The sequence below is a fragment of the Phyllobates terribilis genome, unplaced genomic scaffold (genome assembly GCF_046119375.1).
Source record: "Phyllobates terribilis strain yellow unplaced genomic scaffold, ASM4611937v1 Scaffold_2__4_contigs__length_985480577, whole genome shotgun sequence".
Taxonomy (NCBI): Eukaryota; Metazoa; Chordata; class Amphibia; order Anura; family Dendrobatidae; genus Phyllobates; species Phyllobates terribilis.
In genome coordinates, this window is record NW_027362762.1 from 6,578,752 (window position 1) to 6,602,980 (window position 24,229).

The window sequence follows — 24,229 nt, forward strand, 5'->3', positions numbered from 1 at the left end:
CAGACCGCTGAGGCCGGTGGTACGGTTGTGCAGCGTGGATAGTATAACCCCCAACGGGAGGGGTATGGCCTCAGGGCAGCGGACGTGGATGATGGGGATAGCAGAATCGCAAGCAGGCACTAGGAACCACTCAGAGACGGTGCGGTGTAGTTCAGGGTCTTTACTGGTGGCAAAGGTAGACCCTCCCGGGAGTACTGGCTAGCGATCGGGGCCTGGTCAGTCTGTGAGCAGATAGGATCTCCCCCGGCAAGGCGGAGTTGTAGGCCTCCCCAACTTATTGTACTCTCCCTGGCTACCTTGCTAGAAGCGGGTAAAAGTAGCCCACGTCCCTGAGTGTACCGTGTGGTGCTCACCCGTATGGCCGGTGACTCGGGGCCTTCTGGTAGCCTCCGCTCCACAACGGCGGTGCTGGTCCCTTGCGTGTGACCGTGCCTTCGGGTTTCTTGGCCAGAGGACCTGAAATCCCCTGCCGGTCGGTTTCTGCTGCTGGGTATGGATCAGTCCCCACTGCCTCAGACTCCGTGTCCGGTGAGATCTCTTCAGTCAGGACGAGCTCTACAGCTTCCAGTCTCTGACCCCTTTTATCACTGCTACCACAGAGCTCCTGATCTTGCTCTCCCTGTATCTGCTCCACTCCAGACCAGACTGTGTCTCTGTCTGGGACTCCTCTTCTTCTCCTCTAACCCCGCCTCAGCCCCAGTTTATATAGGGGAAGTTCTTCCCCTCCCAGGACTGGGCAGGAAGTGTTGCATGCTTAGGGTTCCTGACCAGGAGACCTCCCACCTGCTCTCAGACGTAATATTGCTATTACTGTGGTAACCAGACCCCTGGGGTGCCACAGTAGCTCAGAGGTTCCGCCTCCCAGACCCGTTACAATCAATTTGCTAATTAATTAGCTCCAATTCATTAAAGTGAAACTGTATTCATGTGCTGAATGTGGTTCTGGTGCTGTAGTTATATACTGATGACTGATTATGGTTATTGTCAGAAAAATATTAAGAATTTCTCCCCCACCAGACCCCTCTTCTTCTCCCCCTCCCCTATAGTATTTGTCAGGAGAGAAGAGCTGACAATCTACCAGCTGTCTGCATGCAAATTATCCCTCACCACAGAAGTGGCTTGGACAGATGCTGACACAAAGAAAGGTGCTACAACACCAATTAGCATGCGGGTGTGTTTTTCTCTGACACAGACCTGCAACAATTTACATCTAACTGAAGAGGATGCAGCTCATTAACTAAGACAATTCCCCAGCTGCAAACTGCAGGATTTTCGGCACCGAAACAAAACATGGAATAACTAAAGTTCCATTACTCTGTTCTCCTCCTCCTAAACCTGTCATCCACCTTCTAAATTATTCGGTGCTCCTCTATCTAGACCCATCCTCCTCCCTCTACATTACTCTACCTTTTACATTACTCCGTGCTCCTCTTTCCAGACTTCACGTTTCTTCTACATGTCTTCTTAGTCCAGTCCTCTGCCTTCTATGTTTTTCTGTATTCCTCCTTCTTGAGCTGTCCTTTACTATATAGATTTTTTTTTGCTTTTTTATCATTGACGATTTTCACCTAGACAAAGAAACCCACACAAAAATGAAAATACAGACACACAAATGAACATAATGGTTCTACAACAAAAAGGATATAGCAGTTTAATTTAAAAAATAACGCACTGAACTTGGTGATTATACTTCAACATTGAGGCAATGGGCTTAGTGGTTACAGTAGAACAGTAACAGAGTCTTAGAAGCTCCACTGTTTCCGAACACAATCTAAATAAATTGAAAATTCCAGAATTTATTTTTATTTATTTATTGTACTCACTTCTGTAGCGCCATTAATTCCACAGCGCTTTACAGACATTATCGGCACTGTCCCTATTGGGGCTCACAATCTAAATTACCTATCAGTATGTCTTCATTCACCCCAATTTCATAAAAAAAAATTCATAAAAAAGTGATTGAAACATCATACCTACTCCAAAATGGTATCAATCGGTGCAGAAAAAAAGAAGCCCTAGTACAGGTCTATTGATGAAAAAATAATAAAGTTGTGGGTCTCAGTAAATAGTAACACAAAATATTTTTTTTCACAAATTTCTAATTTTTATTTACTGCTTAAATAAAAAAAACTATACAAGTTTACCATAATTGTGCTGAGACCACTCCCCTGGCCCTGGTTGACACTCCCTCTGCATTGTGGCCAGCTGTCAGTCAGGGCCGGGGGCACGGTTACAGTGGCCGCTCAGTATTCTCTGAGCAATGAATAAACCCGCAGCACCATCGACCCCATCACTGAAGCCGAATGCTGGCGGGAAGCATAAAGTTCACTGCATTCGGCTGGATGCAGGCGCCGGGCAGCATAATAACTCTATTAACCTGCAGATTAACCGCATATCTAAGTTAATTTTGGTATTTCTGGTGACAGATTCCCTTTAACAACACTTGGAATTTGTTTCTAGTTTTTCAGTACATTATAAAGTAAAAGAATGGCGTGTTTAAAACTATTACCCATCCTTCAAAAATATCAAGCCCTACGTGGATTGAAAAAACAGAAAACTTGTGGCACTCAGAATAAGGGAAGGGAAAAAAATAAAGCTTGGAAACAAAAAGTTGACCTGTTCCTAAAGGTACATTGAGTATTTGGATGCCATAATATCTCCACCATTTCTGCATCTCTTGGCATGAAAAACCCAGCAGCAAAAATGTGCGTTTTTGCTGTGTTTTCAATGCATTTTTGCATGCGTTTTTCACCTGCATTATCCTAGCCTTTTTGGACAGCAATGAATGCTATAGAACAAGGCTCCATAGTCTTTGCATGGAGGATTCAAGGAACTTTGTGGGAATCGCTGGACTAGGTCGGACCTGCGTGGGAACTTTTCTTTCTAATAAATTGGTGAATGAGGGACAGTGTCTTGTTTTCATTTTTCTCTTTTTATGTTTTCAGGTTTACATTTGTGGACTATTATTATTATTATTATTATTTATTATAGCGCCATTTATTCCATGGCGCTTTACATGTGAAAAGGGGTATACATAGCAAATATACTTACAATAATCTTGAACAAAACGAGTCAGCGACTGGTACAAGAGGAGAGAGGACCCTGCCCCCGAGGTCTCACAGTCTACAAGGGATGGGTGAGGATACAGTAGGTGAGGGTAGAGCTGGTTGTGCAGCGATATGGTGGAGCGAGGGTTACTGCAGGTTGTAGGCATGTCGGAAGAGGTGGGTCTTCAGGTTCCTTTTGAAGGTTTCCACGGTAGGCGAGAGTCTGATGTGTTGGGGTAGAGAGTTCCAGAGTAGGGGGGATGCACGAGAGAAATCTTGTACGTGATAGTGGGAGATGGAGACAAGAGGGGAGTAGAGAAGGAGATCTTGTGAGGATCGGAGGTTACGTGCAGGTAAGTCCCGGGAGACTAGGTCACAGATGTATGGAGGAGACAGGTTGTGGATGGCTTTGTATGCCAAGGTTAGGGTCTTGAACTTGAGTCTCTGAGTAATGGGGAGCCAGTGAAGGGATTGACAGAGATGAGAGGTTGGGAAATAGCAGGGGGACAGGTGGATTAGTCGGGCAGCAGAGGTTAGGATAGATTGGAGGAGTGCGAGAGTGTTAGAAGGGAGACCACAGAGCAGGAGGTTGCAGTAGTCGAGGCGGGAGATGATGAGGGCATGCACTTGTGTTTTTGCGGAGTCTTTGCTGAGGAATGTGCGGATCAGGGAGATATTTCTGAGTTGGAGTCAGAAAGAATTGGAGAGGGCTTGGATATGTGGTTTGAAGGAGAGATCAGAGTCCAAGGTTACACCGAGGCAGCGAGCTTGTGTTACTGGGGAGAGTGGGCAGTCATTAACTTTGATGGATAGGTCAGATGGGGGGGTTGAGTGACGTGGGGGAAAGATGATGAATTCAGTTTTGTCCATGTTAAGCTTTAGAAATCTGGCAGAGAAGAAGGATGAGATAGCTGACAGACTTTGTGGGATTCTGGTTAGTAAAGTGGAGATATCAGGTCCAGAGAGGTAGATCTGTGTGTCATCAGCATAGAGGTGATACTGAAAGCCGTGAGACTCTATGAGCTTTCCCAGGCCAAAGGTGTAGATGGAGAAGAGCAGAGGTCCTAGGACTGAACCTTGGAGGACACCGACAGATAGGGGGCGAGATGAGGAGGTGGTGTGTGAGTGGTAGATGTTGAATGTCCAGTTATTGTTAGGTATGAAGAGATCCAAGATAGGGCCAAGTCTGTGATGCCAAGAGAAGAGAGAGTCTGTAGTAAGAGGGAATGGTACTCTGTGTCGAAGACAGATGACTGGTCCAGGAGGAGGAGGACAGAGTAGTGACCCTTGGATTTGGCGGTTAGTAGGTTGTTGGTGATATTAGTCATGGGAAGTTTCAGTGGAGTGGTGCAGTCGGAAGCCTGATTGTAAGCGGTCAAAAAGCGAGCAGGAGGAGAGGTGGGAGGACAGCTCAAGATGGACATGTTGTTGCAGTAGTTTTGAGGCGTAGGGGAGAAGTGATATGGGGCGGTAGCTAGACACAGAGGATGGGTCAAGGGAGGGCTTTTTGAGGATGGGTGTGATTGAGGCATGTTTGAAACACGAGGGGAAGACACTAGTTGTTAGTGACAGGTTGAAGAGGTGGGTTAGGGTTGGGATGAAGACTGTGGAAAGGTTAGGGATTAGGTGGGACAGGATAGGGTCGAGTTCACAGGTGGTGAGGTGTGATTTGGAGAGTAAAGCGGAAACTTGATCTTCTGTAAGGGTGGAGAAGCTGGTTTTGGAGGAGGAAGGTTGGATAGATATGAGGAGGGGCTGTGGGGACTTAAGGCAAACGCTTTGTCTGATGGTGTCAATCTTCTGCTTGAAGAATGAGGCAAAGTCTTCGACTGAGATGACAGGAGAGGGAGGAGGTACTGGGGGACGGAGGAGATAATTGAAAGTGTTGAATAGCTGTTTAGGGTTGTGAGACAGGGAGAATATGAGAGATAAGTAGTAAGTTTGTTTTGCTGCAGTGAGTGTGGACTTGAAAATGGTGAGGGATTGTTTGAATGCGATGAAGTGCTCATTGGAGCAGGACCTTTCCCATCTCCGCTCAGCAACCCTGGAGGCCCATCACAGTTCTTTAGTCCGGTTGGTGTGCCAGGGTTGCATATTGATTGTGCGAGCTTTGGTGTGTGTGAAAGGGGCAACCAAATCGAGAGCTGCAACTGTTGTGATGTTATATAAAGCAGCAGCAATGTCTGCATCGCGGAAGGAACTTATGTCTGTAAGAGGGAGGAGGGATTCAGAGAGTGAGTGTAGGTCAAGGTGTTTGAGATTTCTGCGAGGATGTGTAAGTTTGTGGAGTGGGGTTTGTGAACCTGGAGAGGAGAGGGAAGAGAATGTGAGTAGGTTGTGGTCAGACAGAGGGAGAGGTGAATTAGAGAGGTTAGATAGGGAACAGAGGCAGGTGAAGATGAGGTCCAGTGTGTGGCCATCTTTGTGAGTGGCTGTGGAAGACCACTGAGCAAGGCCGAAGGAAGAAGTGAGGGATAGAAGCTTAGAGACAGATGAGTGGGAAGTTTCGATTGGGATGTTAAAGTCGCCCATGATAATAGTGGGGATGTCAGCGGAAAGGAAGTGAAGTAGCCAGGTGGTGAAGTGCTTGAGAAAGGTGGTGGCTGACGCTGGGGAATGGTAAATGACATCCAGCTGGAGGTTGGAGGGGGAGTAGATGCGCACACAGTGCACCTCAAAAGAGGGGAGAGTAATGGTAGTGGCATTTGGGTGAAGGCGCAGGTATCAGACAGGAGAAAGCCAACTTCTCCACTATGTGTGTTGCTGGGGTAGGGGGTGTGGGAAAGGTGGAATCCACTGTATGAGAGTGCAGCTGGAGAAGCTTTGTCAGAGGGGATGAGCCAGGTTTTGGTGATGGTGAGGAAGGAAAGTTTGTCAGTAATGAAAAGATCATGGATGTAGGAAAGTTTGTTGCAGATGGAGAGAGCGTTCCATAGAGCTCATGTTAGTGGGACTGGGCAAGTGGGGGCGGGGCGGATGTGTATGAGGTTAGAGAGGTTGCGAGAGTTTGTGACAGATCGTGGATAGGAGGTGGAAGTGACTGTGGGGATGTGGTGAGGAGGACCAGGATTTGGAGAAATATGGCCAGCATTGAGGAGGAGCAGAGAAAGTGTTAGCAGGTGGGAGCAGGATAGGGCGTGAGATGGCTGTCTGTGCTTAGAGACGCAGGATTGAATGTGGATTGAATCAGAGACAGGATTGAATCTGACTATGTCAGATTCCCTAGATTACGTCAGATCTGTGTGGGATTTTTTTTTAAATAAAGCGATGAACCAAGGAAGGTGTTGGGGAATGTTTATTTGAATAAAGTATTTTTTTGTGTGTGTTTTTTCTTTTTACTTACCAGGTTAATAATGAGGATTGTCTGATAGACACAGCTGACATCCACCCCAAGCCCCATTACTTCGATTGTCAATGCATTAGGACAATCAGGAAGAGCGTCGGTGAAGTGCCAGAATTGGTGCAACAAATGTGATATGCCATTTCTGGGTTGGCTGCGGGCTGGTATTTTTAGGCTGCGTATGGCCCAATAACCAGGGACCTTCCCAGTCTGATAATATCAGCTCACAGCTGTCTGCTTTACCTTTGCTGGTTTTCAAAAATAGGGAAGAAGCCCAAATAATTTTTTTTTCATTTATTTAATCATAAAAAGCTGTCCAATAATCTCCACAGGATGCAATTTTATTATATGTCCGGGGATTGTGCAATTACTTGACTATATGTCTGGTACTGTGTGGAGGGTTGTGTGGAGGCCATTATACTGTGTGGAGGGTTGTGTGGAGGCCATTATACTGTGTGGAGGGTTGTGTGGGTGTGGCGCCCCTGTGGGTCCAGTTGCCACAGAGGTACCGCATCTCACCCAGAGGTGTGGTACCCCACTCTCAGGTAAGAAGGGCGTACTACCCGGGACCCACACACCCACATCCAATATACTCCACTTCAGTAGGAAAGGATCTAGATTGCTCCTAAGAGCACAGTCCCTGGTCCCTAGCTCGAGGGTGGAACTAGGTAGAGGAGGTGGGTAGAGGAAGTATCTCAAGGGAGCACAGGCAGAAGGAGTATAAGAAGGAGGGGAACCATCTAGAAGAGTCGAGTCCTGCTCAGGAGAGCAGTGTAGGAGGGTCAAGGCTCCTGGCTCCAGTGCTTAGAGCAGGAGTTGAGTGGAGAGAGAGGAGTCGGGCCTAGTCTGAGAGGCCCAGGAGAGAGAGTGACAGAGGACGGGAGCAGAGGGAAGGCTCCAGAGACAGAGGGGATCCCAGGGGCACAGTGAGTGCAGGAAGCCACTCGTGCGCCCGAATTCACACGGACGTGGAGGGATCAGGCCGCAGAGAGGGTACCAGCCCCTAAACTAGTGGAGAACACCAAGGCTCAGCTAGACAACCGGAGACTGTTGCATTTTCAAGGTGCTGCAGCCAACAGCCACTATTACATTGCCGAAAAGGTGGCTGCATAGGATCCATGGGACAGCAGGTCGCCCGACAAGACCCGAGGCTACTGGCTTGGGACACTGATTGTGAGGCACAGGGCAGGAGGGTGAGAGGCAGTGCAGTGAGACAATTGGCAAAGGTACATAGAATGGGGTCCCGTTTAAGTGCTCCTGAGATACCGGAGAGATTACTGGATCCCTACCCCAGAGGACACAGGACAACGTGGGTGGTTACACACCGGTAACTGTAACCTTGAACAACTGTGAGTAAAACTTGAAGACTGCACTCCACTGTGTCCTTGAATAATGGCTACGCCATCACCGCCCTGGGTCACGGACCGGGTCACTGCCACCGTGACATCCCCCAGCATCGACCGGCCCACCTACCGAGTACCCCACAGCCCAGGAGGTGCGTCATATTGGCCATTATACGGTGTGGAGGGTTGTGTGGAGGCCATTATACTATGTGGAGGGTTGTGTGGAGGCCATTATACTGTGTGAAGGGTTGTGTGGGGCCATTATACTGTGTGGAGGGTTGCGTGGGGGCCATTATACTGTGCGGAGGGTTATATAGGGGCCATTATACTGTGTGGAGGGTTGTGTGGGGGCCATTATACTGTATGGAGGGTTGTATGGGGGCCATTATACTGTGTGGAGGGTTGTGTGGAGGCCATTATACTGTGTGGAGGGTTGTGTGGGGGCCATTATACTGTGTGGACGGTTGTATGGGGGCCATTATACTGTGTGGAGGGTTGTGTGGAGGCCATTATACTGTGTGGAGGGTTGTGTGGGGGCCATTATACTGTGTGGAGGGTTGTATGGGGGCCATTATACTGTGTGGAGGGTTAAGTGGAGGCCATTATACTGTGCTGAGGGTTGTATGGGGGCCATTATACAGTGTGGAGGGTTGTATGGGGGCCATTATACTGTTGGAGGGTTGTATGGGGTCCATTATACTGTGTGGAGGGTTGTGTGCAGGCCTTTATACTGAGTTGAGGGTTGTATAGGGGCCACTAAACTGTGTGGAGGGTTGTGTGGGGGCCATTATACTATGTGGAGGGTTGTATGGGGGCCATTATACTGTGTGGAGGGTCGTGCGGGGGGCCATTATACTGTGTAGTTAGTTGTGTGGGGGCCATTATACTGTCTGGAAGGCTATGTAGGGGTCCATTATACTGTTGGAGGACTATTGGAGGGCAATTATAATGTGTGCAGGCTATTATACAGTTAGGAGGGTTGTGTGGGGCCCATTATACTGTCTGGAAAGGCTATGTAGGGGGCCATTATACTGTTTGGAGGGCTATGTGGGGGCCATTATAATGTGTGCAAGCCATTATACAGTGTGGAAGGTTGTGTGGGGGCCATTATACTGTCTGTAAGGCTATGTGGGGGCCATTATACAGTGTGGAGGGGCCACTATACTGTATGAAGGGCCATTATACTGTATGGAGTGTTGCGTGGGCGCCATCATATTGTGTAGAGGGCTGTGTCAGGATCATCATACTGTGTGTGGGGAACTATGGAGGCCATCATACTGTGTTGGGGTCAGTGTGGGGGTATCATACTTTGTGGGGGGGAACCTTGGTCAGCCTATGTACTCATCTAGAACATATTGCCTATGACCTCAGACACCCTGCGTCCCCATTTTGATCTCAAACATTTTGTATATTTTTGCAAATAATGTGCGGATGATCAGGATAGATTTACATGGATTACTGTATATTGTGAGCTGTGCAGAATGTGGAAAGTGTCAGTTTTATCACTGTGTCTCCTGAACTCTCTCGAGACCAATTAAATTGTCATTAATGAGCCACAACATCCAGGTGAAGGTCGCGAGGGAGGAGGACTGCAGGGTGCACACACATACGATATATATATATAACGGAAAGTGGGCAGAGAGGCGACCACCACAGAGGCCGGATCATGACTGGAGCTCTTCACGTTCTTCTCCTTCTTTGTAAGTTACACCAGGATCCACAGGACAGAGCAACATTTTGCTTTCAGATCACATTGCATATCTTTTGTTATTCCTTTGTTAGACATTTGTTCAAAGTTATTCTATAGCACAGGAGACTTTCTGGATCCCATATTGGATCATTTCTGAGCTTTTGTTGGAAGGACATGGCCAATAGTTTATAATACTTGACCTCAGTAACCCACCAGAAGTGCTGGTAGCTAATATTCATGAGTGGCACCAGAGCTCCAAGTTCTGGCTGCCGGTGAGAAGAAGATAGTAGATGGATCTATTAGCAAATAATTGCTCCACGGTCACCTCCAAATGAGGTGGTCTTTGGTTGGACCTTAGGAGCCCTTCCGTATCATGGACTCTTTTTTTCTTAGATCACAGGAACATTACATGGGTCCGATGTTAGACTATGTTATCCGGGAAGCTCAGGAATGATGGGTCTACTTTTTACATTTTTTAATATTAGTTACAATGATCCTTTTTTTCCTAGAGAGTCAAAAGATAATTGCAAATGATATCTAAGGGCAAGACAAATTTTTGGATATCTCATGGCATATAAAAGGCAGGAATTTTGATTTGTAGGTGATTCCCTTCCCTTCTTGTGTTTTTCATGACATTTGTGAAACTCAAAGCTAAAAAATGGATCTTCTGCCCATATGAATAAAGAATGACTAGAAAAGGCTTCACCCCATACCAAACTTTTGAGAAGTGTCACCCAATAAAAATGTTGGGATCCTTTACATTTGTCTGAGGCCTTCTCTTCTCACTTTAGGTTCCCAAGTCATTAATTTATAGGATCATTTTATACTTTCCCAATCCCTTATAGGATAGAAAGTTGGTCTGAATTTTTGAAGAGAAAAGATTTTCCCACAGGTAAGACAAACCCAGTGTAGAGTGCTCCATTTTAATCTGACAAAGTGGCCATATTGATTTCACTTTTGATTCATACAATGTTGAAATGCATGGGGAGTGAATGAGTTATTTTCTTGTATACATCGGGAATCTGTCACCCCCTGGCACTTATCTGACCTCTAATGTGGGCATACAAGTAATGTTTCCCCCTTCCCCTGCATGTCACAGTGCCCTGTGATGTGCAGTTGCCACGGCCAAATCCGGGCACTGTGACATGCAGGGGAGGGGAGAAACATTATAATTAACACAGGAGGTGGGATTTCTTCAGGGCCCCAGGCCCGCAAGCATCAGAAACTTGTAGCAATAAAAAGACATTTCACAGCAACAAGACCTCTAATATGGACCATACAGGTAGGTATAGATTTCCATTTCTATCACTTGTATGCCCATATTAGAGGTCAGATACAGGGGAGTACCGTACATAGAGACAGCCCACGCAGCTGTTATTGGGCCCTTGAGACAGGGGGGCCCGATGTGAAACAGCATCGGACACCTCTATCCCCCATCACAGTTTCAACAGTATCTGCATCCTTAGGATACAGATACTGTTGAAAATAATCAGGCTCGTTCCCAGCGGATTCAGTGGCCCGGAGTCGGCAGGACCCACCTCTGGCTGCACTGTGTAAGGCGCGCAGACGAGACGATGCCAGTGACTGCTTTGGAAGTACAGGATAGGAGGCTTCTCCCACCATCTCTGGCCTCCAGCAGAGCAGAGCGGCTGATCACAGCATGGCCCCTGCTCTCTCTGCCTCCCCTGCTCTGTCTGTAATGTACAGCTCTGCTCTACCCCTCCTGCCTTCAGCCCCGCAATTAGCAAGAAAGCTCTGTAGTCGGGCCCTGGGAGATGGGAGGCTGCACCAGAGACATCTGCAGAGAGGGTAAGTCTGCATATACAGTAAAGACCAGAAGTTTGGACACACCTTCTCATTTAAAGATTTTTCTGTATTTTCTTGACTATGAAAATTGTACATTCACACTGAAGGCATCAAAACTATGAATTAACACATGTGGAATTATATACTTAACAAAAAAGTGTGAAACAACTGAAAATATGTCTTATATTCTAGGTTCTTCAAAGTAGCCACCTTTTGCTTTGATGACTGCTTTGCACACTCTTGGCATTCTCTTGATGAGCTTCAAGAGGTAGTCACCGGAAATGGCCTTCCAACAATCTTGAAGGAGTTCCCAGAGATGCTTAGCACTTGTTGGCCCTTTTGCCTTCACTCTGCGGTCCAGCTCACCCCAAACCATCTCGATTGGGTTCAGGTCTGGTGACTGTGGAGGCCAGGTCATCTCGCGTAGCCCCCCATCACTCTCCTTCTGGGTCAAATAGCCCTTACACAGCCTGGAGGTGTGTTTGGGGTCATTGTCCTGTTGAAAAATAAATGATGGTCCAACTAAACGCAAACCGGATGGAATAGCATGCCGCTGCAAGATGCTGTGGTAGCCATGCTGGTTCAGTATGCCTTCAATTTTGAATAAATCCCCAACAGTGTCACCAGCAAAGCCCCCCACACCATCACACCTCCTCCTCCATGCTTCACGGTGGGAACCAGGCATGTAGAGTCCATCCGTTCACCTTTTCTGCGTCGCACAAAGACACAGTGGTTGGAACCAAAGATCTCAAATTTGGACTCATCAGACCAAAGCACAGATTTCCACTGGTCTAATGTCCATTCCTTGTGTTTTTTAGCCCAAACAAGTCTCTTCTGCTTGTTGCCTGTCCTTAGCAGTGGTTTCCTAGCTGCTATTTTACCATGAAGGCCTGCTGCACAAAGTCTCCTCTTAACAGTTGTGGTAGAGATGTGTCTGCTGCTAGAACTCTGTGTGGCATTGACCTGGTCTCTAATCTGAGCTGCTGTTGACCTGCGATTTCTGAGGCTGGTGACTCGGATAAACTTATCCTCAGAAGCAGAGGTGACTCTTGGTCTTCCTTTCCTGGGGTGGTCCTCATGTGAGCCAGTTTCTTTGTAGCGCTTGATGGTTTTTGCAACTGCACTTGGGGACACTTTCAAAGTTTTTCCAATTTTTCAGACTGACTGACCTTCATTTCTTAAAGTAATGATGGCCACTCGTTTTTCTTTACATAGCTGCTTTTTTTTGTTGCCATAATACAAATTCTAACAGTCTATTCAGTAGGACTATCAGCTGTTTATCCACCTGACTTCTGCACAACACAACTGATGGTCCCAACCCCATTTATAAGGCAAGAAATCCCACTTATTAAACCTGACAGGGCACACCTGTGAAGTGAAAACCATTTCCGGTGGCTACCTCTTGAAGCTCATCAAGAGAATGCCAAGAGTGTGCAAAGCAGTCATCAAAGCAAAAGGTGGCTACTTTGGAGAACCTAGAATATAAGACATATTTTCAGTTGTTTCACACTATTTTGTTAAGTATATAATTCCACATGTGTTAATTCATAGTTTTGATGCCTTCAGTGTAAATGTACAATTTTCATAGTCAAGAAAATACAGAAAAATCTTTAAATGAGAAGGTGTGTCCAAACTTCTAGTCTGTACTGTATATATATATATATATATATATATATATATATATACTGTATATATTATAATATAATTTTTGTGCATATATGCAGATGTGTACCGCCAATGGTGGCAGGCCACGCCACTGCTATGGGACCCGTGAGCCGGGGTTCCCCACACCAGGCCTTCACAGCCGGAAGCCCTCACCGCACTGGGCCCCGCCTCCGCCAGTTAGATGGGGGTGGAAACGTCTGCTGACTCGCATTGCTCATTGCTCACGCTGACGGCTGGAGGGGGCCCAGTGCGAGCAATGATGATGGAGAAGGAAGCGTCAGCAGATGTTTCCACCCCCATCATTCTTCCTCGATGTGTGTCGTCATTACAGGGCGCCCGCTGCTCTGAGATGTCCAGCGCTTCTAACCGCATGCTGAGGAGATTGGAGCATCTGCTGGATCCAGGAGAGGTGAGTATTGTATTTATTTTTTTAAATCATTGACTGGTGGCCATAATACAGTATGAGGGGTGTATTATACTGTGCGGAGGACCATGGGGGTGCATTATATTGTATCGAGGACCATGGGGGGTGCATTATACTGTATGAATGACCATGGGGTGCATTATACTGTATGGAGGATCATGGGGAGTGCATTATACCGTATGGAGGACTATGGGGTGCATTATACTGTATGGAGGATCATGGGGAGTGCATTATATTCTATGGAGGACCATAGGGAGTGCATTATACTGTATGAAGGATTATGGGGGGTGCATTATATGGTATGAAGTACCATGGGGGGAGCATTATACTATTTGTAGGATTATGTGGGGGGCATTATACTATATGGAAGGCTATGTGGGGCCATTATAATATGTAGGGTTCCATTATACTGTATGCAAGCAATTATACAGTGTGAAGGTTTGTGTGGGGTCCTTCATACTGTGTGGGGGCCATTATACTGTTTGGAGGGCTAGTGCAGGCCATTAAACAGTATAGGACCATGATACTGTATGCAGGTCTGTGTGGCTCACAGTTGGGGGATTATACTGTGTTGGGGTCACCATACTTTGCCTTGGGAATTGAGGTGGGGTACAGTAGGGTCATCATACTGTGCATGTGGAGGAATTCACCATGGGGGTATCATACTGTGTTTGGGGGGCACTTTTGTTGGCATCATACTTTATGGGGCAATGAAAGAGGAATCTAGGTTTTCAGCAGAAGGAAAATTACTATGTAAAGGCTGGAAAGTTGTGAGATCTGCTCTTCTGTGACAATTATTTAATTTTTTTTTTTTGGGGGGGGGGCCCAATTAGAACTTCTGCTCAGGGGCCCCATGATTTCTATGTATACGCCCCTGGTCAGATGGTCAGATAAGTGCCAGGGGGGGACAGATTCCCTTTAAATATTACAAGATGTAGTAGCTCCTTGTGGAAGGATGCAGGTGTACACAGAAATAGACTTGATGGTCAGAAAAGTTATGGATATTTCTTTGTGCCTTTGATATGTATATTTCGTTGTTTTTCATGATATCTATAAAAAAAAGTAGGAATTTTCAAATAAAAGGTATTTGTGAAAATGTGTGTACACTTCAGACAACTTGCTAACAGTTACTACATTCTGCTGGCACTTCTTTCAGCAGCACATCCATCACTGTCTATTACTCTTCAAAAGTCTTTGTGTGAGAATATCATCAGTCCAGCACACAAAAAAAGATTGATACTTGGCACTTGCAATAATTTTCTGACACTTGCAGCAATTTATTGACACTACAGTCCGCTGACACTTCCTTCAGCTGCACTTCCATCACTTTCCAATAGTCTCTGTATTCCAATTTCAGCAGCACAGCATAGAGTCTCAGTGCTGGACCTTACAGATATCACAGACACCTCTTAATGACAGCAATATCTTGAATTAGCTCATTCGGATATTTAGTACAATCTTTCAGCTTACACCTTTACAATACACACCTCCACACACACAGGTATCAGTCATCAGCTATCTCTGGTGTGGTATGCCTTTTCACACTTAGGCATCAGCTTTAAGACTCCTCTGATGTGGTCATTTCCAAGCCCCTCAGAGACGGAAGTATTCTTCACAAACAGGAATAAGTCTCAACACTTCCCTCTGCTATGGCAATTCCCAGCATCTGCTAATTGGTGCTGTCTTTGCAGGCGAGCTTCTTTCTACCACCTGGGAGAGATCACTAAAGCTTAGTGAGACAAATGGATTCTGGAGGCGATCCTGTGGAAGAAAGAGTTACCAAAAAAATGTTGGTTCTTCCAATTATGGTTCAATCACATGGAGGATATTCCACAAGGGATTAATACTCATAGGGTTATTAAAAAATCATAAAACTGTGAATACACGTAAGGGACATGGATATACATAAAAAAGGGGGGGGGGGGTCTTAAAAAAGATCACACAACGCGTTTCTGCTCATAGAGCCTTCATCAGGTGTGTATGAGACCTTAGGATTGACTGCAGGGTCGGCACACACATACAGTACGCAGACTTGTACACGCACACATTACACAGACTTGCACACACACACAGTACGCGGACATGCACTTGCACACAGTACGCAGACATGCACTTGCACACAGTACGCAGACACACACACATACAGTACACAGACATGCACACGTACACAGTACGCAGACTTGCACACGCACACTGTACACAGACTTGCACACAGTATGCTGACTTGCACACACACAGTACGCAGACATGCACGCGCACACAGTACGCAAACAAGCACATACACATGCACACACACAGAGTACGCAGACATGCACTTGCACACAGTACGCAGACACACACACATACAGTACGCAGACATGCACACACATACACACATGCACATGGTACACATATATGCACACATACAAAAAGCAGACATGCATATACACAAGCATATACACAGATACATGCACATACAGACCTATGTACATATTTGAACACTAATTCTTAAAAACATATAAAACAGACAAATACATATACAGTCATATACACAGACATTCACAGACATTCACATCATACATACACACACACATAGACATTAGAAATAATTTTAATATGGGAATTGGGGAAGCTGGCGATAAGCCTCGCTCACTTGGCCCCGGCCTGTGTCCCGTCCAGCTCATCTAGCATGTGGCTGTGCAGGGCCACCGGCGCATGTTTGATGGCCATCACAGACATGGCCCTGGACCATCAGGGGGGCCCACTCGCTGTCGGGGCCTGGGCTGCTTCCCCGAAATCAGTGCAGGACCGCCGGCGCTGCTTGATTGCCGACACTTCACCAGACATGGCCGCGTGCAGTGCACTGTGCAGGTGTGTCTGCTAGTGATGACGCAGCAGGGGCGACACTGCGACTTTAATTGTGCTTGTGTGTCACCCTTGCCATGTCGTTACTACCAGACACAGCTGCACAGCGCACTGCGCGCTGCCATGTCTGGTGAAGTGCCGGCAATCAAGCAGCGCCGGCGGTCCTGCACAGATGCCGGGGAAGCGGCGTGGGCTCGAACAGTGAGTGGGCCCCCCTGATGGTCCAGGGCCCCGGCACTTGCCCGGGTGCGCCAGGTGCCGATGCCAGCCCTGGTCGACTGAACTCTTATACCCAGCATCATTACTTGTGAATCTATATGTGAGTTGGTATACATTTTCAGTTGTTTCACACTTTTTTGTTAAGTATATAATTCCACATGTGTTAATTCATAGTTTTGATGCCTTCAGTGTGAATGTACAATTTTCATAGTCATGAAAATACAGAGAAATCTTTAAGTGAAAAGGTGTGTCCAAACTTTTGGTCTGTACTGTATATATATTCCTTACCAATAATGTGAGATGTCATTGTTCAAATTTTAAAATCAACATCACCTAGATGGGAGATAAAATCCTATGTTCACAAAATGAATGACTATTTTGTCAAAACCTGTGATTATCTATAAGAAATCTGAAAATTAAAACCATGGACAATCACTAAAGCTTAGGTAAGGGATTTTTTTCGCTCTTCTCTGGCCCCATCTAAGCCCTAGGGTGGCACACCTAAGAGCAGCAGTGATCGAGCACTCACCATAAGGGATCTCGTAGCACAATCTTCACATCTGCTTATCACCTGTGAAGAGTCTCTACTGTTGGAAATATTTATGTGCTTTCAGAGACATCACAGGCATGTGAGACCTCACATCTAGCAGATACCATGCTCACCTATGATCCATCTGTCTCACCTAAGACCCAGTGCACGATTAAAAATTAGGACACAGTGTAAAGTCCTCTCCCACAGCTGGTCACACCCATTGGCAGAGTAGCTATGGGGGACCAATTGGGGCATTTTGAGGCATTTTATATTTAGGTATGATGCCCAGGTGCTGAGTCCTAACCAAGCACTAAAAAGCTTCTATGCCTTGGACAAGGTATCTAGATACATGGCTATGATGAATGAAACGTTCTCTCCTGGAGACAATCTGATCCGGTCATTCCTACATCGTTCAAAAGGTACAAAACTCAGGCCACCAGTGAGATTTTTCTTTTCATAGTAACTTTTTAAATTCTGTATTAACACATGGATCATATTTCATATTTCTCTCTATTTTATGTTTGTAGTGCTGTTTTGGAAGTTCTCGGAAACTAAAATGGTCAATCAAAGCAATGTCGGGGAATTTGTCCTTCTCGGTTTTCCTGGTGTCGCTGAAAAATTTCATATCGCCGTTTCTTTGAGCTTCTTTGTGATCTACAACATCGCTTTGTTTTCCAATGGTATAGTGCTTGGTTTGATCAGTCTTCAAGAACACCTCCACCAACCCATGTATATCATTATAGGAAACCTGGCTCTCTCCGACCTCATATTTGACACATTGACCTTACCAAAAATCATTGCCAAGTATTGGTTTAGTGATGGTTCCTTGTCCTTCGTGGCTTGTTTTTTTCAGATGTTTTTTGTCCATAATTTGGGTTCTCTAGACTCATTTATTATCATGTTGATGGCCATTGACCGATTCATCGCCATTTGTAGACCTCTACATTACTCTTCTATCATTTCTAACAAAATGGTTTCAATGTTTTGCTTTATTTTTTGGTCGATCGCTTCTTTGATCGGTCTCTGGATTGCGATCATGGGAGCCTACCTACCATACTGTGGACCAAATAGAATTAAGAACTGCTTTTGTGCCCTTACACCTGTATCAGTTTTATCCTGCGTAGACTCCATCAACGTCCGGCGTACCGTCTTTACCATCGCTCTAGTCGTCCATCTTCTTCCGTTATCCTTCATTATATTCTCCTATGTATTCATTATATGGAAAATCCGTCTAATGGCCCATTCACAAAATTGGCAAAAAATGTTTTACACGTGCACCACTCACTGGCTTGTTATTTTTTTGTACTTTGTGCCCAGGTTGGTAGTGTACACCTACAATCAATCTCAGCTCATATCCAACGCTGATGTCAATGTCCTACTTATCTGCATTTATACATTTGTGCCACATTTTACAAGTCCTATCATCTACTGTCTCAGAACGGAAGAAATAAGAAATACCATAAAAAATTTCTTTCGGAAGCTTGTGTCTCATTCAGTGTAATTGGTGGAAATTAAGAACCCCATACACATTAGATTAACGTCAGCCAAACCAGTCAATATTGGATGGATTTGTCCTGCCCCTCCAATGTTTTTTGGGGTCTCCAAATCTCTCCCAACAGAGGTGTCTCCAATCAACCCATTGTAAATTCATGAATGCTCAGACAAACCGAACATTCATTTGTATGTAGGAATCGGGAAAAATACTTGTTGGCCAAACAAGTATTCAGTGATTTGCTGTCTCAGGTGACCACTAGAGTTGAGTATATGTTCCAATATTTCATTTGGGCAGTTGTTCAATTCATGTGAGAAATACAATTTGCATTGAGTCAATTTGCTAAAAAGGTTTTGAAAAAGGTCTTATTATCACTGCTCCTTGGTCCTTCCCATGACTATTCCACCACCAATGCTAGTGGTCTGATTGGTTCTTCTATCTTCTTTCCTCTTACTGTTATCTTGTATCTTCCTACTGGCCAGGTCTTCTGCTCAATAGTCCCTACATCATCTCGTGGAGCATGGTGCTCATCATTGCTGTGTGTCACATTGGACATGGTCATGTCGGACCTAGCGAATGGAAGATCTAGCCAGAAGGAAAATAGAAGATAGAAGAAAGAAGATATAGGATACAGAAGAATCGATTGGAGGACAGGCGGCAGGACTGGACTGGAGAGGACACAAGAGTGGTTATTATAAGATTTTTTGTAACCCCCCCCCATCCAAATCCAGCAAAAGGGTGGACAGCTGGCTACTATTTCTCTGGATTTCCGAGAAATGACTTGCAAAAAAACTATGCGGATTCTGGTGAAAGTTCAAGGTGAATTGGATTTGCCTCAAATCAATTGGCTCATCTCTAGTGGGCCCCCGTAGGGTTGACGGAGAATACGGATAAGTACACAAATAGATATAAAAAAAAATCAAAAATATTTTCTCAGATACTTTGTGTTTATTATTATTTGTTTAGACTATTACTTTTTTCAATGTAATATTTTGACTACTTAGTATGAATCAAAAAGTTATCTAGATTATATTTTTCCAAATTCCTTAAAATGTTATTATACATAAAATATCCCTCCTAATATGTTGTAATATGCTGCAAAAATAATAATTATTATTTTCATAGATTGCTTTTATGGATCCGTAGCTGCAGGAACCATATTTGGTGCTGATCTGGAAATTGAATGTAACTACCAATAGGTTTTGCTATCATAACCTTTTACTATCTTTTTATTTTTTTGTTCATCTTGCAAGATAAATAATGCATTATTTCAAATTTCAGACTTTTACACACTCGACAATAAAAAATATGTTTTGTTATCTTTAAAAAATATACTGTGGAGAAAATAAGTATTTGATACGCTGCCGATTTTGCAAGTTTTCCCACCTATAAAGAATGGAGAGATCTGTAATTATTATCATAGGTCACTTCAACTGTGCGAGACAGAATCTAAAAATAAAAAACAAAAAAATCACATTGTATGATTTTTAAATAATGAAATTGCATTTTATTGCATGAAATAAGTATTTGATCAAATACCGACCAGCAAGAATTTTAGCTCTCATAGACCTGTTAGTTTTTCTTTAAGAAGTCTCCTACTCTGCACTCATTACCTGTGTTAATTGCACATGTTTGAACTCGTTACCTGTATAAAAGACACCTGTCCACACACTCTATCACACTCTAACCTCTCCACCATGGCCAAAACCAAAGAGCTGTGTAAGGACACCAGGGACAAAATTGTAGACCTGTACAGGGCTGGGATGGGCTACAGGATAATTGGCAAGCAGCTTGTTGTAAGCAAGCAACAACTGTGGGCACAATCGTTAGAAAATGGAAGAAACACAAGATGACTGTCAATCTTCCTTGGTTTGGGGCTCCATGCAAGATCTCGCCTCATGGGGTAAGGATTAGTGATGAGCGAGCATTAAAATGCTCGGGTACGCATTGCTCGGGTCGAGCAAATTGGAATACTCGGGTGCTCGACCCGAGCAACGAGCCCAATGCAAATCTATGGGAAACGTGAGCATTTTTCAGGCGGCTCCCCCCGGCGGTCTGCAGAGGGCCTAGAAATTGCCCAAATCGATGGGAACAGTGCTCAAATGACATGGGAACAGCATGGGGAAGACCCCTGGAAGCATCTCTGACTCCCAGATCACTGCTGTCAACAATGTTGTCAGAGTATTACGCCACTTTTACGGACTCACAATAAAACATACAAAAATGAAACCAAAATGGATTTTCCTGGGCAATATGTTAAAGAACATCTTTTCCAGGGTAATGACTTGTATATAACGCAAAATAAATAACCAAAAACAAAAATACTCCTCCACACCTTGGGCTATGTTCACACGTAGCGTTCTTGATGCATTTTTGCACTTTTGCATTGCTTTCAACCAAGACAAATTGATTCACTGTGAAATGTCATTTTAACATTTAACTACCTTATCTGGCCATGTGCTGTGTGACACATCATCAGACACATCCTATTTCATTTATGAAGGAGGCACTCTGAAAGTCACAAACACTATGCCTTAGAGCCATCAGGCAGCCCTTACTATTCTTAAAGGGCCAGCAGTTGTCCCTCGCTATTGTCAGCCCTCGCTATTGTTAGAGAGCCATCAGCCGGCTATGCTTTGTTGTTCCAATTTTTAAAGAGTGGGTCTCCTATATTGTTATTGCATATGCAGTGACTGCAAGGGCTGCCAAAAACTTGGACGCACCCCAATACTCCTTTGAAGAGATATAGAGGAGGTTTCAGTAAAAAACATGTTTCCATTATAAAGGAGTGGGTCTCCTATAGTGGTAATGCCCATGCTGTGACTGCAAGGGCTGCCAAAATTTGGGAAAAACCCCACTAAGAATTTAAAGACACATAGAGCTGGGCCACAGTAATGACATGTTCCCATTAGAAAGGAGAGAGTCTGCTATACAGTTATAGGGTATGCAGTGAGTCCAACGGCTGCCAAAATTTAGGTAAAACCCCACTAACAATTTAAAGACACATAGAGCTGGGCCACAGTAACGACATGTTCCCATAAGAAAGGAGAGGGTCTGTTACCCAGTAATAGGGTATGCAGTGAGTCCCAACGGCTGCCAAAATGTAGGAAAAACCCCACTAACAATTTAAACACACATTGAGGTTGGCCGCAGTAATGAGTACGACATGTTCCCATTATAAAAGAGAGGGTCTGCTATCCAGATATATTGTATACAGTGAGTCCAACGGCTGCCAAAATTTAGGAAAAACTCTACTAACAATTTAAAGACACATGGAGCTGGGCTACAGTAAGGAGTACGACATGTTCCCATTAAAAAGATGTGAGTCTCCCATACTGTTTGCCTATGGAGTGAATGCAACGGCTGCCAAAAATTTGGAGGCACTTCAATGCCCCTTGCAAGAGACATAAAGGTCACATGGCCTCCTGAAAACAATGTTCCCATTATTAGGAAGTGGGTCTCCCATACTGTTTGCCTATGCAGTGAATGCAATGGCTGCCAAAAATTTGGAGGAACTCCAAATCCCCTTGCAAGAGACGTAGAGGTCGGAGGGCCTCCTGAAAGCAATGTTCCCGTTATTAGGAAGTGGGTCTCCCATACTGTTTGCCTATGCAGTGAATGCAACGGTTGCCAAAAATTTGGAGGAATTTCAATGCCCCTTGCAAAAGATGTAGAGGTCGGGGGGCCTCCTGAAAACAATGTTCCCATTGTTAGGAAGTGGGTCTCCCATACTGTTTTCCTATGCAGTGAATGCAACGGCTGGCAAAAATTTGGAGGAACTCCAATGCCCCTTGCAAGAGACATAGATATGGTGATATTGTAGATATGGTGGTGGAGGATGAGGAAGAAAATCAGGAAGTGTATACCCATGTCTGGGTGTGAAGACAGAGGTGCATGGGAATAGAGTTAGACCTCCCAAAATAAACCCACTGTATTTGAGTTTGTTACACTGCTATCATTCGGTGGTGTTGAGAAGTCTGACCCAATCCAGCTCATGTTCATTTTTAAAAGAGTCAGCCTGTGAGCCTTTTCAGTTGACAGGCGGATGCGCCTATCGATTATAATTCCACTGGAGGCACTAAAAACTCGCTCGGACAAAATGCTAGCGGCAGGGCAGCCCAGGACCTCTAAGGCGTAGCGAGCCAGTTAATGCCATGTGTCCAGCTTGGATACCCAATAATTATAAGGCACAGAGGAATCACGGAGGACATTGTTATGGTCGGCAAGGTACTCTCTCACCATCTTCTTGTGAGAGTACCCTGCGTCTCAGGGCCTGTGCGATGGGAGAGTCTGAGAAAACTGTCCCAAAACTTTGACATGTTCCCCTGCCTCTGCGGGATTGCATTTGTGTCTCTCTCGTTTGTACTCCTTGGTTGTCCAACGAAGTGTACCCTCTGCCGCCAGTGTTTTCAGATGGGAATTTTTTCACTGATTCTGCAACAAGGGCCTTCTCGTACTGCCCCATTTTATTAGGCCTGTCCTGCAAGGGAATAAGAGACAGAAACTTCTCCTTGTAGCGTAAGTCTAGAAGTATCACCAACCAGTAATGACTATCACCCAAAATTTGGACAATGCGATGGTCACAGAAAAGGCATCGTAACATAAACTCAGCCATGTGTGCCAGACTGCAAAGAGGCAAGACTTCCGTCTCCTCAGTAAGAGGACGACAGACCATGCTCTCCTCCTCATCCTCCTCCTCTTCCTCCTCCTCCCTATCCTCAGGCCAATCACGCTGAACAGACGGTATGACAGTTGTGCAGGTAGTACCGTCTGTAGTTCAGATAACTAGCTCCTGTTCTTCCTCCTCCTCCTCTTCCTCATTGTCACCCAATCCACATTGGGATGAGATGAGGCTGGGTTGTGTGGAATCACCCTGCATGGTTCCTTGCTCCATCTCATCGTGCTCCGCCTGCAATGCATCCTCTTTAATTGTGAGCAGAGAGCGTTTAAAAAGACAGAGAAGCCGGATGGTGACGCTAATTATGGCGTCATCGCCGCTCACCATCATGGTGGAGTCCTCAAAGTTTTGGAGGATGGTACATATGTCTGACATCCATGTCCACTCCTGAGGTCTTATGTGTGGAGTTTGACCTGAATACCGACGGCCTTGTTGATGCTGGTAGCCAACAACTGCGTTCTTCTCACAAATCCTTTCCAACATCTGCAATGTAGAGTTACAACGTGTGGGGACATAGCAGATCAGTCGGTGAGCTGAAAGCTGCAAATGCTGCGGAAGCACGGCAAGGGCAGCGGAAACTGTAGCTGACTTTCTAAAATGGGCACACAGGCGGCGTACTTTTACAAGCAGATCCGTCAGATACGGGTAGTTTTTGAGAAACCGCTGAACCATGAGGTTAAGCACATGGGCCAGGCATGGTACGTGTGTGAGCTCGCCTCGCCTCAGAGCCACCTCCAGGTTCTGGCTATTGTCACACACGACCATGCCTGGCTGTAGGTTCAGCGGTGTCAGCCACAGATCTGCCTGCTCTTTCAGAGCTGTCCACAACTCTTCAGCATATTAGCTTCAGCACAGCCTGTTGCCGCTTTGCCGAGGCAGTGCTGCAGTGCTTCCAGCTTGCAACTGATGTGGTTATTTCGGAGATGGAGTCTGAAGAGGAGGAGGAGGTGCAGGAGCTGTACAATGTGGGGGCAACCCTGATTGACCCAGGGCCCGCAATCCTTGGCGTCGGGAGGATGTGTTCCATCCCAAAGTTCGAATGGGTCTCGGCTTCCACTATATTAACCCAGTGTGCCGTCAGCAAGATGTAGCGTCCTTGCTCAAAAGCACTTGTCCACGTGTCCGTGGTTAGGTGGACTTTCCCTGTAA

The 24,229-nt window shown here is 45.4% G+C and overlaps 1 protein-coding gene across 1 annotated transcript; it reads left to right on the forward strand.

Moving 5' to 3' along the window:
• Positions 1 to 17,466: 17,466 nt before the first annotated feature.
• LOC141243099 (olfactory receptor 6B1-like) lies at positions 17,467 to 18,411 on the forward strand. The gene has a single exon (XM_073668891.1). It carries the CDS (start codon positions 17,467 to 17,469, stop codon positions 18,409 to 18,411), a length of 945 nt encoding a protein of 314 aa, XP_073524992.1.
• Positions 18,412 to 24,229: the final 5,818 nt, after the last annotated feature.